Below are 19,774 nucleotides of genomic sequence, written 5' to 3'. Positions count from 1 at the left end.
TGGGTGATTTGCTACCTATTCTTGGTATCGGAGACTTGTTGGACAATTGAATTATCTCATAGTCACTCGGTCAGATATATCTTTTGCAACAAGTGTTGTGAGTCAATTTCTAGATTCTCCAAGGGCAGTCATTGGAACGTAGCAATTTGCATCTTGAGATATCTCTCAAAGGTGCACCTAGGAGAAGTCTTTTATATCGTGATCAAGGTCACACTTATATCAATGGGTATACGGATGCAAATTGGGTTGAGTCGTCTCCCGATCGGAGATCCACCACAGGATACTATATCTTGGTGGTAATTTGCTTTCTTGGAAGAATAAGAAACAAACTGTGGTGGCAAGGTCAAGTGTTGAATCAGAAAATAAAGCTATGGCTCACACTACTTATGAACTTGTCTGGTTGAGGAACATGTTGGAAGAATTGGGTTTTTCACATTCTCGGCCTATGAAGTTGATGTTTGACAATATAGTTGCTCTTCATATTGCCTCCAACCCGGTCTTTCATGAGTGGATGAAGCACATTGAAGTTGATTGCAACTTTGTTCGAGATAAACTTGTGTAGAAGCTCATTACAACTGCTTATGTGAAGTCGGACATGCAGCTCGCTGATTTGTTTATTAAAGTGTAAGGGGGTGCTTGTGTTAAATTCATTTGTAACAAGCTAGAAGCATATGACATTTATGCTCCAGCTTGAGGGGAAGTGTTAAGAGGTTATTTATCTATTTTAGTATTATTATTATTGAGTGTCTTAGTATATTAATTAATGAGAGTTAGTAAGGGTATTATTGTCACTAGAATGTATTTGATTTGTATTATAAATAGAGGAAGAGACCTATCTTCAAGTTAGGTCATTCATTTTAATCAAATCTTAACACTAGTGAAGGAGTGAAGATGGATCCTAGCAAGATTGATTCCAACTATGAGCTGCCCTATTCCACAATCACTACATGATCTTCGGAGTTTTCTTTGCCTTGAATCTTTTTATCGCAATTTTGTCAAGGATTTCAGTACCATTATCGCTCCAATAGCGGAATGTTTGAAAGGAGGCAATTTTAAATGGAAAAATGAAGCTGAGAAGAGTTTTGAACTCATTAAGAAGAAGGTGACAAATGCTCCTACTCTTTCCCTACCTGATTTTAATCAATTCTTTGAAGTTGAATGCGATGCTTCCAATGAGGGAATTGGTGCAGTCCTTAGCCAAGGAGGTAAACCTATTGCTTTTTACAGTGAAGAGCTTACTGATTCTTGGAGAAAGTATTTTGTTTATGACCAAGAATTTTATGTCATTGTTCGTGCTTTAGACCATTGGAATCAATATTTGCGTCCTAAGCCATTTGTGCGTTATTCTGATCATAAAGAATTAAAGTCTCTTCATAGCCTCCAGAAACTTAGTAGGTGTCATGCACCATGCACGGAATTTCTTCAAACAATCATCTTTTCTATTAAGCATAAATTTGGAGCTTAAAACGTTATTGCCAATGCTTTGAGTCGTATGCATTGTTTCCTAACTGCTGTGTAGGTGAAAGTTACAGGTTTTGAAGTGTAGAAAGATTTGTACAAGCTAGATGGAGATTTCAGAAAGATATCGGCAGAATGTGCAAATGGTCCATCTAAGCATTTCTTAGTGCTAGATGTTTTCTTTTTAAGGAGAACCATTTTTGCATTCCTCAAGGTTCTCTAAGGGACACTATTATCTTTGAACTTCACAGTGAAGGTCATGCTGGACATTTTGGCAGAGGTAAGACACTTGCTCTTGTTCAAGAAAATTACTATTGGCCCAAGATGGAAAGAGATGCCACTAGGTTTATTCAGCATTGCAGAACATGCCATATAGCCAAAACTCATAGACAAAACACAGGATTATACACTCCATTGCCAATAGCTAAGCTCCATGGAAAGATGTCAATATGAATTTTGTCCTTGGAGTCACCTAAGGGCTTGCAAAGAAAAGATTCTGTCATGGTGGTGGATGATCGTGTCTCTAAAATGGCACATTTTGTTCCATGTAGCAAGACTTTAGATGCTACTAATGTTGCTGATTCGTACTTTAGACAAATTGTCAAACTTCATAATGTTCCAAAAACAATCACTTCAGATCAGGATTCCAAGTTTATGAGCCATTTTTGGCACACATTATGTAGAAAGCTTGGAAGTCACCTTCATTTAACACCACTTGCCATCCCCAAACTGATGGTCAAGCAAAGGTTGTAAATAAGAGTTTAGGAAATCTATTGAAGAGTTTGATTACAAAGAATATTAAGGATTGGGATCTTGTTTTGCCACAAGCTGAATTTACTTGCAATAGTTTCACTAGCCAAAGTACTGGTTTGCAGTCCTTTTCAAGCTGTTTATGGCCAGAGTCCACCAAGTCCATTGGATTTGGTTCCTCTTCCGACTGCTAATAATTTTGGTGGAGAGACAGAAGAAAGGGCTAAAATGCTAAACAAATTCAGAAGCTGCATGAACAGATATGCCCAAAGATTGCAAAGCAAAATGAGAAGCATAGTGATCAAGCCAATAAGCATAGGAAATTAGTTGAATTCAATGAAGGTGATCTGGTTTGGGTTCACCTTGGATAAGGTCAGGGCAATTTTGGAAAGCTCAAGCCAAGGCTGATGCTCCTTTTAAAGTTCTCAAGCAGATTGATGAAAATGCCTACAAGATTGAACTTCTAGCTGATTATGATGTTTTAGAAAATTTTAATGTTGCTGATATATCTCTTTATTATGGAGACGATAGCATATATGACTCGAGAACAGGTCGCCTTCAACCATATAAGCATGACACAGGAGCGTGCCCAACTAAATCAAGTGAATTTGGGCTGCTGGTAGGTGACTTAATCATGCAAACAAAGTCAGTTCTTGAAGGGGTGGAAAATATGCACGTTGTATATGGAATTAAAGTTGAAGAAGTGATTTTTCAATGGATTAAATCAGAGATTAATTGGAGTATTCTACTTGAAGTTATGGTAGTTTGAATTTTAGTGTGCAGTCTGCCAGTTTAAGATTTTTATGCGTCTTTATATTCCCTATATCAGAAAACTCTTCTTTTAAGTCTTTTTTTCTCGGTCAAAGTCAATTATGTTTATCTAGAAAACGTGGAGTATCATTTTCCTAAGCTTGAAGGGTTGCTCCAGGTCTACAAAAGCATCTGAGGCATGTAGGAGCATATTAGAGTGTGATTTTGAATGAAAATTGGAGACTTTGGCCTTGCCTTGTTTCTCTATAGTTCTATATTTCCTTTGTGAGTGGTGAACTTTATCTTTTAAACTCTGCATCTCTAAAGTGGTGAATCATTTGTGTCTTTGGAGTGGTGAGTTTTCTTACTTCTGTATCTCTTTAATGGAATCCATTGAGTGGTGAACAAAGCTACCTATGTTGAGTGGGTGCATGAACTGCTAGTTCCTCATTTCTAGCAACCCGGCATCATGTGCCCCATCAAATAACTGAGATAATATATTCCTTTCTAACATTAAATACATCATGGCCTGTAATAGGTGTAATAGCTATAAATAATAACCAATCAAACATATTCATATTCAAATAATAAAATAAAATCCAAAAATTAATTAAACATTAGTTATTATGCAAATACAGCTAATTTACAGTTTTCCACATAAAAGGTCAACTAAAATCTACGAGTCAATATCCAAGCTCAATTTTGCATAAAATTTAAAAAGTTGGAAAGGCATTGTTAGACTATCACTTGACCTAAAAGCTTTAAGTTATAAGGTTGTCGGGCAACAATGTATATCAAGCTTTAACACTCCCCCACATGTGCAGCCTGACAGCACGTAGGGAGATGAACACAAGAATCTAAGATAGATAACACCCATCACAAGGAACACAATTGTTAGATTATCACTTGACCTAAAAGCTTAAGTTAGAAGGTTGTTGGGCAACAATGTATATCAAGCTTTAACACTCCCCCACATGTGCAGCCTGACAGCACGTAGGGAGATGAACACAAGAATCTAAGATAGATAACACCCATCACAGGGAACACAATAATTTTCAAACACCAAACGTGGGCAACAAAACTAGAACCCAAGAAATCCTAGTAACCAACTCTAAGCCCATGTTAGATTACTACTTTACCTAAAAGCTTAAGCTATTAGGTTGTGTGTCAACATTGTATATCAAGCTTTTAACAGGTACCATTCATATTCTTCTTGTAATAATCTTTAGTTTCAACAAAAAAGAAAATTTACTAAGAAAAATTTCAACTTCAAAGAAATTTTGTTCCATTGTCAAATTTTAGATAAATTTCATTGAAATTTCAATGCATGTTGGCTGATTTATGAAAATTTCAACAGAAATTTTGTAAAATTGAAATTGACATCCATTTTTTTATTTCAAGGATGCTGGAAAGCAGAAATTTCAATAATTTCATGGAATTTAAAACCATGAGAGAGAGAGCTCAAAATTTTATAAAAGCACAGATATCAGAGACAATTTCCCTATTCTACTTTCAAATAGACCAGAGAACTATAAAAAACTGCAGCATTACCTCCAAAAACAGATCACCAAAACATACTTTATCACCAGCTTGAATCAGAAGATCAGCTTTGGAATTGCTAGCTTTTGAAATAATAGATTTGACACCAGGAACCTTATTCTGCAAACAAAAAACATTTACCATGATGCATAGCAAATGCATGACATAACACAGGTACAAATTCATTCATGGTTCTATGCCACCAAATGAATAACTTCTGTCAAAATGTGCTTTGGCAAGGAACTTCAACAGGGAAAAAAAAACATAAAATCAAAGAAATTGAAAACCTTTATCAAGCCCGTTCCAGTGACATGATCAGCATGGACATGGGTGTTTATAGCATAAATAAGCTTCAAACCCAACTCTTTAACTAGCGAAAGGTCCCTTTCCACTGTTTTGTCTACGGGATCAATCAACTGCAAAGAAAATATAATTCAGTCAGCATACGGCTCAAGGTATGTGCCAACAAGGAAAATAGTGTACAAGCAGCCCAAGTCACAGAAGTCAGTAAAGAAACTATAATTTCTTATTGGAATATATTTTCAGTGTTTTTTCCATAATTCACAAGAAAAGAAATTATTCTAGGAATAAGGATATGGATATAATTAATTTTAAAATGCTTCAATAATCACAGTTGAAAAAAAAAAAATCAATGGTCATAGGATGCATACATGAAGCTCCAATGAGCTGAAAGGGCCAAGTAGGATTTGATTTACCAAGCATTGTGCAGCTGTTCACGATTTCAATCACATTCATGAGCAAGAAATAGAAGGCCAGCAGCCTTTAAGCCTCCATTTGGATTCATGGTCTTAAATTTCCATGAAATTGCTGAAATTTCCGTCGAAATTTCTGGTTTTCGTCACCCTCGAAACTGAAATGGCAGTTGATTTCCGTATTGCATAATTTCCGTCGAAATATCAATGAGTCATCCGAAATTTATCGAAATCTCAAAATTTTATCAAAAATTGCCGAAATTTTAACTATACAATGAAATTTCCTTGAAATCCAAATGAGAGATTTCGGAGTGAAGTTAAATTTCTCCCTTAATTCATTTTATTTATTTTTATCGAAACAAAAATTGTTACAAGTGCTTTTGAAATTATATAAAAAAAATAAACACACGACAACATTTTATTTAACCATTCATGTCTAAATTATCATTATTTGAATAATAATAATATTTAAATGATTTATGAATTTCATTTGTATTAATGTAATATATTTAGTGCACATTATCTTACAAATATGTTTGATATACACATACTATATTACAACTTTCCACCTCATACAAAACATATTTGCATTTAACTTGCAATTATTAGTCCTAAAACTTACATTATTACGTCTATTAACCATTTCTAAAGTTTCACAAAGAATTTCATTCTTCACTACTGATTTCTGTTATTTTTTCAAATTGAAATTGAAATTTCCATTGAAATCAAAATTTCTGTACTTTTGGAGCTTCAAAATTTGAGTCGAAATTGAAATCGAAATTTAAGACCTTGCTTGGATCAAAGATTTCAAAACAGAAAAATAATGAAAAAAAAATATTTCATTGCATTTTCTCTCGTTCTCAAACAATATTGAAAGAGAAAATTTTATTTAAACATGAATGAAAATTTTTTTAAAAAAATTGAGAGAATAATTAAAAATTTCACTCATTGTTTTACCATACATTTTTCTTTTCTTTCTTCTTATCCTCAGACCTCAATAACCAAATGAAGAAAAGTGAATTCCTTTTTTATAGAAAAGAATTTTTATTAAGATGGAAAAGGGGAACAAAGCAGAGGACAAGTTATCCTCTTAAATCAGAGGGGAAAAAGAGGAAATACAAACAAAAAGAAAGAAGATGAAAAGAGAATAAATTATTAGGTCAACAAAGTCATCTATCTCTTTTAAAAGATCTTAAAATAATACCCAAAAGACAAAGAAAGCCAAAATAGATGGCATGAACGCAATACTATCCCAAAGCTGCAACAAGGTTGGAGACTGTCCATTGAAAAAAAATGCATTCCTTTCTATTGACAGCCCCAAAAGCACAGAAAAAATAGCAAAATGCCACAATCTAAAGCATCCTTACTCCTCGAAAATCCTCTGAAAGAGATACACAAGAAAGCCTTCAATGGCTCCTGGCTCACCCAATTCTCACCAAAAAGGTTAATCAATCTACTCAACAACTTTCAAGCCACTGAGCAAGAAAAAAAGGGATGTGAAAGAGTCTCAGCATTTTCAAACAGATTCCACACATATCCAGGGATAAAGCCTTATAAGGCCTCTTACTTCGTATGGTTTTAAGTCTATTAAAGACTGCCACCAAACGAATGCCTTGACTGTAAAAGGAACGTTTGCTCTTCAAATACGTAAGAGAAAAAGAGATAGGAGAATGAATTAGATGAATGAAAAGGGAATGAACCACCATTCAAGGTCCAAGCTCGAGAATCCTCCCGTCATGAAGGTCGGAGGGCATCCAACAAACTAAACAATAAGGAAAGGTTAACTGCTTCAAAATCATTCAAGTTTCTACAAAAATGAAAAATTTCCCAGAAGAAGGATTCCATTCTATAGCTGTTAAAGAGGGTAGAGATGAGGGGAAAAGATATAAAATTAAGTATTCCCCACCCACACATCCTCTCAAAAATAGATATGATTTATGAGATCCATTACAAAAATATAAGTAATATAGAGGAAAAACATAGAGGATATCCGCAAAATGAGCTTTCAAGGACTTTTATAAGGAATGAGTAAGTCTACCACCAACATTACCATCCTACCCATTCTCTTGCAAAATAAATTTGCTTTTGATCTGCTTATGCCAAAGGGAATCAATTTCCAAGAAAAATCTCCATAACCCACTTAACAGTGTTAACACTAGGAGAAACCAAATTGTCTAGAACCAAATCACTCTCTGCCTTGGACCTACAAACAGTCTCCCAGCTAAGTGATTCCTCTTCTCACCCACAACCGAGTACCCAACCAAAGAAAATCCCTCTAATCTTCTCTAATGAGCAGCCACCCAAGTTGGAATCCTAAAAAAGGATAGAAAATAAAGAACGGAGGAATCTAGAATCAAAGTGAAACACCCACCCTAAGAGCATAAAGCATCTTTCCAGCCATGAGACTTACACGTTAGTGATTTTGGATTTCAGGCCTTGGATTTTGATTTGAATGGATTTGGGGAAAATGTAGTACAAAATTGTATTGAGTTTTATCAAAATCCAAATCCAAAGCATGAAATCCATGCTCCCAAACACTACCTTAGAAGCTTTGGCAACAATCCAAAGACCTAAGAATACAGCCCAAAGGAACATCCAAGTCAATCAAAGGCCTCCGAAGAGAAGCACACCCTCTAAAAGTTCTAACTTTGTCAAACAAAGCCCACTTTAGCAAATGGCTTTGGAGGCATTTTTGGAGGAAATTTATTATTGCAAAATATGGCATGGATCACAATGGATGGACCTAAAAGGAGGCTAGGGAGCCATATAGAGTAGGCATTTGAAAATGGATTAGGAAGGGCATCAAAGGACCTTTTTTGTTTTTATTCACTTCAAACTTGGAAATGGCAACATCTTTTGGGATGCCACTTGGCGTGGATTACCCTGCTAAAGGATCAATTCCCTAATATTTTCAACTTGGCCCATCATAAAGATCCTTTAGGGACAGAGAAAGATAAAAATTTTGGAGGATATTTTGATTGTGCTCTCAATGAATATTAAGATATTTGAATTATCCTGCGCCAGCTTCTAGATTCCTGGCTCATTTTTGTCAATCGCTGAATAGACAGACTGGTTTACTAATCCTTGACAGGAGATTCTAATCCATTTTCTTTTTCCTCAATTTGTAATGATTTCCGATCATTTTTTGAAATCTTTTTCTTGAATATCTGGTGATTCTGCTGGCAGTTGATTTGTCCAGATTCTCTAATTTCCTTTGGATATTTGTTTCATAGCTTGATAAATGAATTCCCATTATCTGATCTTTGAGCTCCATGGATCGTTTTATTGAGGATTCTCCAACAGCGGTGGAAAGTCACTTGGGTGCAGCCTTAGGAAGATTTTATAAAATTCTTTTAAAGTGCCTCAACTGCAGGGTTAATCTTCAAGTAAAACTAAACCAAAAGGTAAGGCTGCTGCAGGGAATAGCTCTTTCGAAAATGTTCTGAATAAGGGCTCTGAATTACAGCTCTTTCAACATGTTAAGCCGGAAGAATAATGGTATATCATCCTGATGAATTTTTCAGAATAGATACAGAGAAATGGAAGGATACCTTGATCGGGCACGTCCTCAATAAACCTCCAGTTTATACATATGTGCAGAATATAGTGGGAAAATCTGAAGGCAAGTGCAGTGGAGATCGTTCATCAACTGGGATTACATGTTCCCAAGACCCACACAGTGCATAATTTTTCAAAAAGCAGGTTTTAGAGATAGCTTGCATGTGTTTATTGTATTGATTATGAGGTGAATTTTTTCAAGAATGCTAATAGTGTTATTCTGTTACTGTTGACCATGAAGGCCTTGGCCATTTTGAGTATGACATGATCTATGATCATGCGAACACCATCAGTCTCAAGATTGATTCAAATAATTATGAGTTACAATCTCAATTGTTATCTCAGATGCCATGATGTATGAAGATGTGGGGTTGTCTTGGACTCATTCCTGTTCTCCAAGTCCACCTTCATTCAACGTCAAACTTTTCTATGTTGAAGATTGATGGCGAGAGAATGTTCATTCTGGAGATTTAGACCACCCCGGATACCTTTTTGTATCATTTCAGAAAAGATATAGAATTCAATTTTATTTCTAATTCATTTTAATCTAATTTTGACAATAAATGTAGCAAATTAGGAATTTTTGTATTCTAGAATTTAGGAAACTAATTTATTATATTTAGTCAGTTTTAAGTCTTTAAAGGCAGGTGGATTATTGAAATGAACTTGGGTTTGTATTTATTGTTTTGTACCCAGTGATCATTGGTGTGCAGTTCTTACTGTTTTCAGGGAGGTCTGTTTAAAGAGAAATGCTTGCATTTTTTCATACTCAACTATACAGTTAATTTGGAAGAGGATCACAATGAGAAAATTCTCTTTCGATTGTTTTAATAGTTTTTGTTTCTCTGGTATTCAGTGTGCTTGCATGATTCCCTTAGCCAGGTTCTTTTGTATTCATTTTTAGTTTTTATCCTCTTTCCTATTTTCTGCTTTTAAAACCTTATTCTCCTCATACATTAAATCTTCTCTCAATAAAGTTTCTTTCCGAATCAAAAATAATTTGCAAAAGAGGGGGAATTTATGGTAAATATAAATATATATTTTTTGTGTGAAGAGACCCTTGATCTGTGGATCACAATCTGCTACACTACTTTTGCACTAAAAACATATGGGACTTGGCTTCTGCTTCAGTCAACCAATTTTGGGTAATAACTAGGATCTTGGAGAAAGGAGACATGGGCTGAAAAAGGCATTCAGTCAGGTGCATACAGATAAAAGACCTTGATTTTGATCCCTTCACTGTTTTTTTGGGTTGTGCGGAGGGAGAGAAATAGAAGAGCCTTGGAAAGAACAACTACATCCTTTACAATTCTAAAGTTATGGCCTAGATCTCTGACTCTAACTGCCTGCTTTAATGGCCCGTATATTTTTGATAAACACAATACTTGATTTTGGATATTGGGTCACATAGGTGACACTTAGCTATCTCTTTTCAAGTTTTTTGTTTTAGTCTCTTTTGCTTGTACTAGGGTGGCAGTGGCACCCCCAAGGCGCTGTTTAATGAATTCACTCTTTTACAGTCTTTTACTGAATTCGATCTTTTATTCATCAAAAAGTAAGAAAGAAAAAAGAAGATGAAGGTGAACAAGAAGAAATAAAATGGTCTCATCAGCATACGGCAAATGAGAGGCAATAACCTCCCCAGTACCTAGTACCTACAGCAACACATGCCCTCTGGCTTCCACCTAATCAATCAAGCTATTCAAAAACAACCACTACCAAAAAAAAATTATTAAGCGGGGGAAAAAAAAGTAGGAGACGAAGGGTCAAGTGGTCAACCTGACAAACACTCTTCAAAGCCTGATTTTGCATAAAATAAATACTACTGAATGTTTGCAGAAGACAAGATAAGGCTCTATCTGACACAGGAGTGTTCTCATAGAGTTCAAGTGAATTTAGGCTGCTGGAATGTGATTTAATGACGCAAATGAATTCAGTTATTGAAGTTGTGGACCAGCAGGTTTTTGGCCCAACTTTGAGCCTGATTTTGAGATGGTTCTAAAGCTGGAAAATATGCACGTCACCATGGATATCAAGTTGAAAAAAGTGGTCCTTCTAGCAGATAAAATTGCACATTAATTGGAGTCTTCTATTAGAAGTTATGGTCATTTGAATTTAAGTGTGCAATCAGCCATTTTAAACTTTCTATGAATCTATTTGTATTCCCTATGTAAAAAAACGTGCTAAGGAGAGTATTTTGAGTCTTTTTCCAGTTAAAGTTAAGTCAATTCTACCCAGAAAAAGTGAAGTAGCATTTACTATACTTGGAGGCTGTTACAAGTCTATGGAAAGCAACCCCAACTATGCATGAGGATGTAGAGTGTTTTTCAATGAAATTTTTGAGACTTTGGCCTTGCTATGTTTCTCTTCAGTTCTCTATCTCATATGTGAGTGGTGAACTTTATCTTTTAAACTTGTATTTCAAAAGTGGTGAGCTGTCCATATCTTTAGAGAAGCGAGTTTCTTTGCTTCTGTATATCTTTGGTGGATTCCATCAAATTTTGAGAAAACCTACCTATTCAGTGCATGTGTCATCTATTAGTTCCTCATTTCTTGCAACTCAGTTGGTTTCAGAGCCAAGATTCTCATGGCTGTTTGTGTTCAACAACATGAGAGAAATGTTCATTATTTTGAAATGGATGAGATGAGGAGGCAAATCCAAACACTCCCAACATTGTATTGAGAATTATGAGAATCGTGTTGCTGATAAAAATGAACTAAAAATGGTTCCAGCAAAAGATGATGCTGATGTTAATACTGTCTATCATGTTTGATCATGAATCAAGTGATGGCTGTTCTTCTCATCACCACAGATGAAGAAATCGAAAGTTTCCCAAAAGTTCTGAGGTGAAAAATGGATATTCTAGAATTTAAAGGTCACTGCAACCTAGTGAGTTCATTGATTGGCTCCAAACTATTAAGGTCTTTTATTTCAAGGAGTACTCAAATGAATGCCAAGAGAAACTAGTTGCTGTAAAACTAAGAAAATATGCCTCTTTATAGTGGGAGAATATTAAGAAGCAACGAGCTCGTGAAGGAAGCAGCAAGATCCTTATTGGAGAAAATGAGAAGGGAGCCAGAAAAGATACTCATGCTATAGGCAAGAAATTATTCTAAAATTTCATAATCTGAAGCAAAGAAATCTATCGACAGATGAGTACACAATGGAATTTGAGCAGCTAAAATTGAAGTATGACGTAATTGAACCTAAAGAACAAACAATAACTCGCTACCAGGGTGGGTTGAAAGATGAGATCAGCAAAATTGTTATCTTACAGCCTTACTGAAACTCCTAATAATGTAACAAAAATTGCACTGGAGGTAGAAAAACAACAAACTAGAAGGAATTGTTACAAGTCTAGAATTAAGGAGAACTCTTCAAACCAGGGGAATGCATCCATTTCAAAGCTTAATACAACTAAAAAATCCTCGTCTTCGACAGGACCAGAAAGGGGTAAAATGTTGGGGCTGTTTCTAAGTCAGCTAGTTCATCAAATGCTAGCTTAAAGAAGTGTTTTATGTGTCAGGGGTATGCACATATTGCTTCTAATTGTTCAAATTGCAAAAATTTTCTCTATCGTAGAGGAAGAAATGGAAGATGGAGACAGGTTGTCATTTAGCTCAAATAAAGAAGGTTACGTAACTTATGCTGACCAAGCAGATTACCTTGTCATTCAAAGGAGTTTGAGGTTGCCCATTAAGAAGATGAAGATTTAATTTGGTTCAACATTTTTCAAACCAGGAAGTTCTATTGGGAAGATTTGTAATGTTATTATTGATAGTGGAGCTTGTGCTAATGTCATATTCATATCTACATAAATGGTAGACAAGTTGCAACTTGAAATGGTGGCACATCCTCATCCTTACAAGTTAAGGTGGCTAGATAAAGGGCACAAAGTAAAGATAACCAAAAGGTGTCTTGTTTCGTTTTCAATTAATAAGTACAATTATCAGGTTTCGAGTGATGCTATAACAGTAGTTGCATGTTATTTGTTGTTTGGCCATCCATTGCAGTATGGTTACAAAAATCTTTAATACTTTTTGTGAAAGATCGCATGAAGATTGTCATTGGCCCTTCTAAACATGAAATCATTTCCGAGCCTTTTTTTTATTAATAAAAAAATTCTATATTAAAAGGGCATCAAGGGGATGCCAACCGAAGTATAAGAAATCAACCACCCTACAGGGGTCTCATAAAAATCAAAAAATATATTAAACTCATTTACTACAATTCCACTATGCCAACTAGTAAATGAAGGAAACCACTGCTTTTTACTAAACAGAAGCATTGAGATTGAATTTTTGAAAACTCTTCGGTTCCTCTCTTTCCATACACACCAGAAAATTGCAAGAGGAATGAATGACAAAGCCTTCCTCTTTTCCTTCATTGCCTGAATCCCTCTCCAGGCCCAAAGCTCCCCTCCAACAGATCTAGCAGTAACCCACCTTTGTCCGATAGAATCAAACCCATGTTCCAAGGATTTCTAGTCCAGGGGCAATGGAGAAGGATATGGTCAACTGATTCAGCCTCAGCCATGCAAAGGGTGCATCTGTTAACAATGGAGAAGCTCCTTCTCTGCAAGTTGTCCATGGTCAAGATCTTACCATGAGCTGCTTCCTAGGTAAAAAACGCAACCTTATTTGGGGCAGCTGTCGTCCATAATTGAGACCAAGGGGAGAAAGTGTTGGTTGACTCCAGGATAAATAGTTTCCTGTAAAAGGATTTGAGAGTGAAGAACCCCTTCTTGTCCAAGGACCATATAGGAAGGTCATGAGTGTTTTGAGGCTGGGTCTTGTAAATATGACGGTAAAAATCATTGAGTTTGTGAAGTTCTCAATCTTCCACATTTCTATGAAAGGGGATGCTAGAGGTTGTATATGTCTTTTAATATTATTATTGAGTGTGTTAGTATGTTAATTAGTGAGAGTTATTAAGGGTATTCTTGTCATCATAATGTATTTAATATGTATAATAAATATAGGAAGAGACCTATCTTCAAGTTGGTTGTTCATTTTAATCAAATCTTAACATGGCATCAGAGTGTGATCCCACCCAAACCCTATTCCCCTCAGCTGTCGATGGAAAACACCATTCCCACAGCTGTCCTTCCCAAATCCACCTCCATCCCATATTATTTCACAAAACCAACCATATACCCATAAACAGACCACCCCCCCCCCCCCTCCACGACCCACCCTGCAAAACCCCATCGCCCAAGGACACTCCACACGCCAGCCAAATGCCAGCAGGGCAGAACCCAACGCCGGCGCATGAGTGAAGTTCCAGCCACTTTTTTCTCTTTTCATTTTTTCTTTCCTCTGTCATGCTCTGATTCCTTCTTTAGACTATATTATCAAGAAATTAGGCCAGTTCTTTGCTAACAAATTAAACCTTTTTCGACCATACACTCGCATTATTCTGTTAATTTCTGTTCAGGGTTTGTGAAGGCTTCTTTGAGAGTTTCTTCGAGCTGTGGCAGCAATCGTATATTCAGTTGTGAGGCCGTGGCAGTGCTATATCCGTCAGTGAGTAGTCCACCTTGTCCGTGGTTGTGTCAGTGCTCCACATAGTTTGTGATTGTCTCATTTATTGATTGTTATTCTTGCTTTTGGTGTGGTTGCTGATTTATGAGTGCTGTTGCAGTGCTACATCCGTTGGAGAGTTGTTCACCTCGTCCATCGTTGTGTTGGTGCTTCACATTGTTTGTGATTGTCCCGATTAGTTTTGATTGTTGTTCTTGTTTTTGGTGTGGTTGTTGATTTGTGAGTGTTAAGATGGAATCTATGAATTCCAAAAATTTGTTTCCTACATCCCTGTTACAAATAACGACTCAAAAGTTGGATGGAAAGAACTATGTTCAATGGTCTAAAGTTGTTCGGATTTATTTAGCAGGATTAGAGAAATTTGACCACCAGCTCCAATCTGATTTTTTGATGAGAGAAGAAAGGCGTGTGGGTTCAAGAAGATGCCTTGATTGTTTCCCTTTTATGGAATTTGATGGAGCCACAGACTGCATGGATGTTATGCATCTAGATACGTGCAAGGAGATTTTGGATTATGTCTAACTTTTATCCAGAATCATTACACATATGTATGATTTATCTCAAGCGAACTTTCAGTTACAAGGAGATAGGAGTATTGCAGATTATTTTGGATAGATTAAGCCTATTCATAAGGAGCTTAACATCATGCAACCTATAATTACCGACATCCATGAGATGTAGAAGCAGAGGGAGCAGATGACAGTTCTTCGTGTTCTAGCAGGCTTGAGACCTGAGTTTGAGGCAGTTCGGTCCTAGATACTCAGTAGTGTCAAGCTTCCATCATTTGCCGATGTTTATTCTCATGTCCTTCGTGCTTCCTTTAGCACACATTCTCACGAAATAATCATACTATTGAGCAGTGTTGGAATCTTCACAGCAGACCTTCACATGTTGCCAATGCAGCCACCACAAACTTCACACCTTTGGGGGCAACCAGTGCAGCCACCACTGACTCCTTACCTTTGGGGTAAAGTGGGGGGCAATGTATTATATCTACGTCAGAGGAAGACTATTCCAAGTTCCAGCAGTATCAATCATCAAAACAAGCTTCTTTTCCTATTGCATCTCTTGCCCAAACAGGTAATCACACAGTATGCCCGTCATCCAATACTTCTCTTCCTAGTCCTTGGGTCATAGACTCTGTTGCCACTGATCATATCACAAGTATACCTAGCTTTTTCTCCACACTTCAATATCCTGCAAATTTACCTTGTGTTATTTTTGTTGATGGACCCACTACTACAGTCAAGGGAATTGGGACTGTAAATCCCACTTCTATTTCTCTTCCTTCGATTTTATATATTCCCAAATTTCCTTTCAATCTTATGTCCACTAGAAAAATTACTAAATCCATGAATTGTTCAATGACATTCTTCTCTGATTCTATGGTTATTCAAGATTTGAAGACGGAAGACAATTGGCGGAGGGCGTGAAGCTGGTGGACTCTTATCACTTTGAGCTGCTGTCTCCTTCTACTGCCTGCACTGCTTCCGCCACACCTTTCCAAATTCATTGTCGTCTGGGTTATCCTTCATTGGAAAAGTTGAAATATCTTGTTCCTAGTTTGAGTTCTGTGTCTAGTCTCAATTGTGAGTCTCGTCAGTTGGGAAAGCACCATCATGCTTCTTTCACTTCCTGAGTCAATAAACAAGCTGCAAGCCATTTTATATTAGTTCATTCAGATGTCTGGGGTCCTAGTAGAGTTGTGTCTAAGTTGGGTTTCCGGTACTTTGTAACCTTTGTAGATGATCATTCAAGAATGACTTGGTTATATTTATTATTTAATAAAAATTGTTTTGAGTTATTGCACGTATTTTGTGCCTTTTGTTATGAAATAAAGACTCAATTTGATTAGCCAGATCAAACACTTTGAAGTGATGATGCTAAAGAGTTTTTCATTGCACAATTCACTACTTATATGACTCAGTTTGGTATTGTTCATCAATCATCCTGTGCTCACACTCCTCAACAAATGGGGTTGCAAAGCGGAAAAATATACATCATCTTGAAATCACTCGCACCTTACTTTATCAAATGCATGTACCTAAAGTGTTTTGGAGTGATGTTGTACTTACTTCTTGTTATCTTATCAATACAATGTCATCCTCTATTCTTAGTGGTAAAATTACCTACTCCATTCTCTTTCCTAATTCACCTTTATTTTCTCTTCCTCCTCATATGTTTGATCGTGTGTGTGTCCTTTGTTCATCAACTAACTCCTAGGGTGGATAAGTTGGATCCTCATGCTATAAAATGTTTCTTTTTGGGCTACTCATGTACTTAAAAAGGATATCGTTGTTATAGTCATGTGCTACATCACTTCTTTGTTTCTCCCGATGTTACCTTGTTTGAGTCTACACCTTACTACACCCAGTCACTAAGCACTTCTAAGCTCAACGAGTCTCTTCCTTTTGCCTAATCTTCCAAATTCTACATTACTATCCTTGTCCAACCAACCATCTGAGTTTCCATGTAGTTCGAGTCCTTCTTATTGTCTTGATCATCCTAATTTGCAAATGTATTCACGACGGCGAAACCAAGGAAGAGAGTACCCTCTAGCTTCTACTACCACGCCTTTGGTTTCCTCATCTGATGATCATACTTCCCATGATGTTGATCCTCCTATTGTTGTTCGTAAAGGTAAACGCACATGTACTCAACACCCCATTTCCAACTATGTTTCTTATGAGTCCTTATCACCTCCTATTATTGTTTTGTTACCGCTCTATCATCTACTACCCTTCCTAAATCTGTTTGCCTTAGCCCATTCTCGGTGGAGGGATGCTATGGTTGAAGAGATGAATGCTTTACATGACAATGGTACTTGGGGCTTGGTACCTCTTCCTCCTGACAAGTCTTTGGTTGGTTGTTGCTGGGATTACATTTAAAAGTCAACACTAATGGTTCTGTGGCTCATCTAAAAGGCCCATCTTATTGCTAAGGGATACACTTAGTTTTATAGTCTGGATTATTCTGATACTTTTTCTCTAGTTGCCAAACTTACATCAACATGTATGTATGTCTCCTTGGCTACTACTTGTCACTTGTCACTGCATCAGCTAGCTGTGAAAAATGCCTTTTCGCATGGTGACCTTGGGGACGAGGTTTATATGCAGCAACCACATGGGTTTGTTACTCAGGGGGGTCAAGCTTAGTGTGTCAACTCATGAAGTCTTTATATGGTTTAAAACAATCTTCCAGAGCATGTTTGGTTGTTTCATTACTGTAGTACTTATAGTTTGGTCTTTTCGACGTTGTACTGTGGATCATTCCATATTTTATCGTTATACTTCATCGAGTAGGATCCTTCTTGTTGTTTATATGGATGATATTATCATTACAAGTGATGATGAAAAAGATCTTTAGAGTCTCAAATGTTTTCTATAGACTAAGTTTGAGATCAAAGATTTGGGACAATTAAAATACTTCTTTGGTATAGAAGTATCTAGATCTCATATCGCAACTATTGTGTCATAGAGGAAGTATGTTCTTAATTTGTTGGATGAAACTAACTTGTTAGGATCTAAATTGGTTGATACACGCAAGGATACTACCATCAAGTTAATGTCAGATATGGTTTATTTGCTACCTAATCTTGGATAATACCGCAAACTTGTTCGAAAGCTAAATTATCTCACAGTCTCTCGATTGGATATATCTTTTGCAACAACAAGTGTTGTGGGTCAATTTCTAGATTCTCCAAGGACAAGTCATTGGGACGCAGTAATTCGCATCTTAAGATATCTCAAAGGTGCACCTGTGAGAGGTCTTTTATATCGTGATCAGGGTCACACTTATATCCATGGATATACAAATGCAAATTGGGCTGGATCGCCTTCAGATCAGAGATCCACCATCTTGGTTCTTGGAAGAGTAAGAAACAAACTGTGGTTGCAAGGTCAAGTGCTAAATCAAAATATATAGCTATTACTCACACTGCTTGTGAACTTGTCTAATTGAAGAGCATGTTGGAAGAATTGGGTTTTTTGCATTCTCGGCCTATGAAGTTGATGTGTGATAATCAAGCTGCTTTTTATATTGCCTCCAACTCGGTCTTTCATGAGCAGACGAAGCACTTTGAGGTTGATTGCCACTTTGTTCGGGAGAAACTTGTACAGAAGCACATTACAACCGTTATGTGAAGTTGGACATGCAGCTTGCTGATTTGTTTACAAAAAGCGTTGGGGGGTGCTTATGTTAAATTCATTTATAACAAGCCAAGAAAATAGGACATTTATGCTCCAACTTGAGAGGGAGTGTTAGAGGTTGTTTATGTCTTTTGGTAATTATTGTTATTGAGTGTGTTAGTATGTTGATTAGTGAGAGTTAGTAAGGGTATTATTGTCATTAGAATGCATTTAATTTGTACTATAAAGAGAGGAAGAGGCCTATTTTCAAGTTAGGTCATTCATTTTAATCAAATCTTAATAAGGGATATTCCAAGATAACCATTGAATTGATGCTTCAAGGTGCTGACTAATGCAAGCATCTTTATCCCAAGCTATGTTGTAAATTACTGGAAATGAGACACTGAGTCTTCGAGTAAGTCCACACATCATGCCAAAAATAAATGTTGAGACACTGAGTCTCCAAGTAAGTCCACACACATCATGCCAAAAATAAATGTTGTCTCCCTCCTCCACCTGAAATCAAATGAAGGAGAAAAAGTCATTCCAGCCTTTCCTAATGTATTTGCACACTCGTGCCCCGTATGGTCCTTTGCCAACCCGAGAGATCCACCCATTGTGCTCAAGCCCATATTTCATTGCAACGATTTTCTACCAAAGGTGATCCTTCTCAGTAATGAATCTCCAAAACCATTTCCCAAGAAGGGCTTTATTGAAGATGTGAAGGGACTTTAAATGTAGGGCTCCTAACTGATTGGTTGTTTCACCGAGCCATATTTGACCAAGTGGAATTCGAATTTTGCCCTCAAGTTCCCCCAAAGGAACCTCCTTTGAGTCCTTTCCAATCTTTTGGCAACAAAACACAGGAGTGGGAGGATATAGACATGAAGTAAACCGAAGGTTTGTCAAGGTGCTTTTAGTAAGAGTGAGTCTCCCTCCTTTTGTCAAAAAGTTCCTTTTCCATCGTGCTAGCCTTTTTCTCACACTTCTCGATGATGGGGTCCCAAACTCGTTTATCTTTAAATCTGGATCCAAGAGGTAACCCAAGGTAGCTGATAAGGAAGGGTCCTAATTTGCACCCCAAGAGACCCACAAGGAGAGATCCTCTTGAACTGTTGCCAATCAAAATGATGACTTTCAAGCCTAAAATGGCCTCAAATGCTACTTAAATGCAACATAGTTTAAGAATGTGTAGAAGGTTATCCTCACAGAAAATGATGGGGTCATCCACGAATAAAAGGTGACAGACCTCCAAGGATCTACCATTACTACCAACTCTAAGGCCTTCAAGGAGTCGTCTATCAATGGAATTTTCCAACATGAGGCTTAGCACTT

General features: G+C 36.8%; 1 protein-coding gene across 2 annotated transcripts in view; it reads right to left on the bottom strand.

Moving 5' to 3' along the window:
* Nucleotides 1–19,774, bottom strand: part of LOC131149659 (persulfide dioxygenase ETHE1 homolog, mitochondrial) — a 48,577-nt gene that overhangs the window by 16,405 nt on the left and 12,398 nt on the right. For both annotated transcript variants that reach the window (XM_058100299.1, XM_058100300.1), the window contains 2 exons: nucleotides 4,785–4,913; nucleotides 4,510–4,617 (listed from right to left, as the gene is read on the bottom strand). In XM_058100299.1, coding sequence (XP_057956282.1) covers nucleotides 4,510–4,617; nucleotides 4,785–4,913 — 237 coding nt within the window. The remainder of the gene's footprint in view (nucleotides 1–4,509; nucleotides 4,618–4,784; nucleotides 4,914–19,774) is intronic.

Source organism: Malania oleifera, chromosome 2 (genome assembly GCF_029873635.1).
Source record: "Malania oleifera isolate guangnan ecotype guangnan chromosome 2, ASM2987363v1, whole genome shotgun sequence".
In the NCBI taxonomy this organism is placed as follows: Eukaryota; Viridiplantae; Streptophyta; class Magnoliopsida; order Santalales; family Ximeniaceae; genus Malania; species Malania oleifera.
This window is presented reverse-complemented; position numbering and strand designations above follow the sequence as displayed.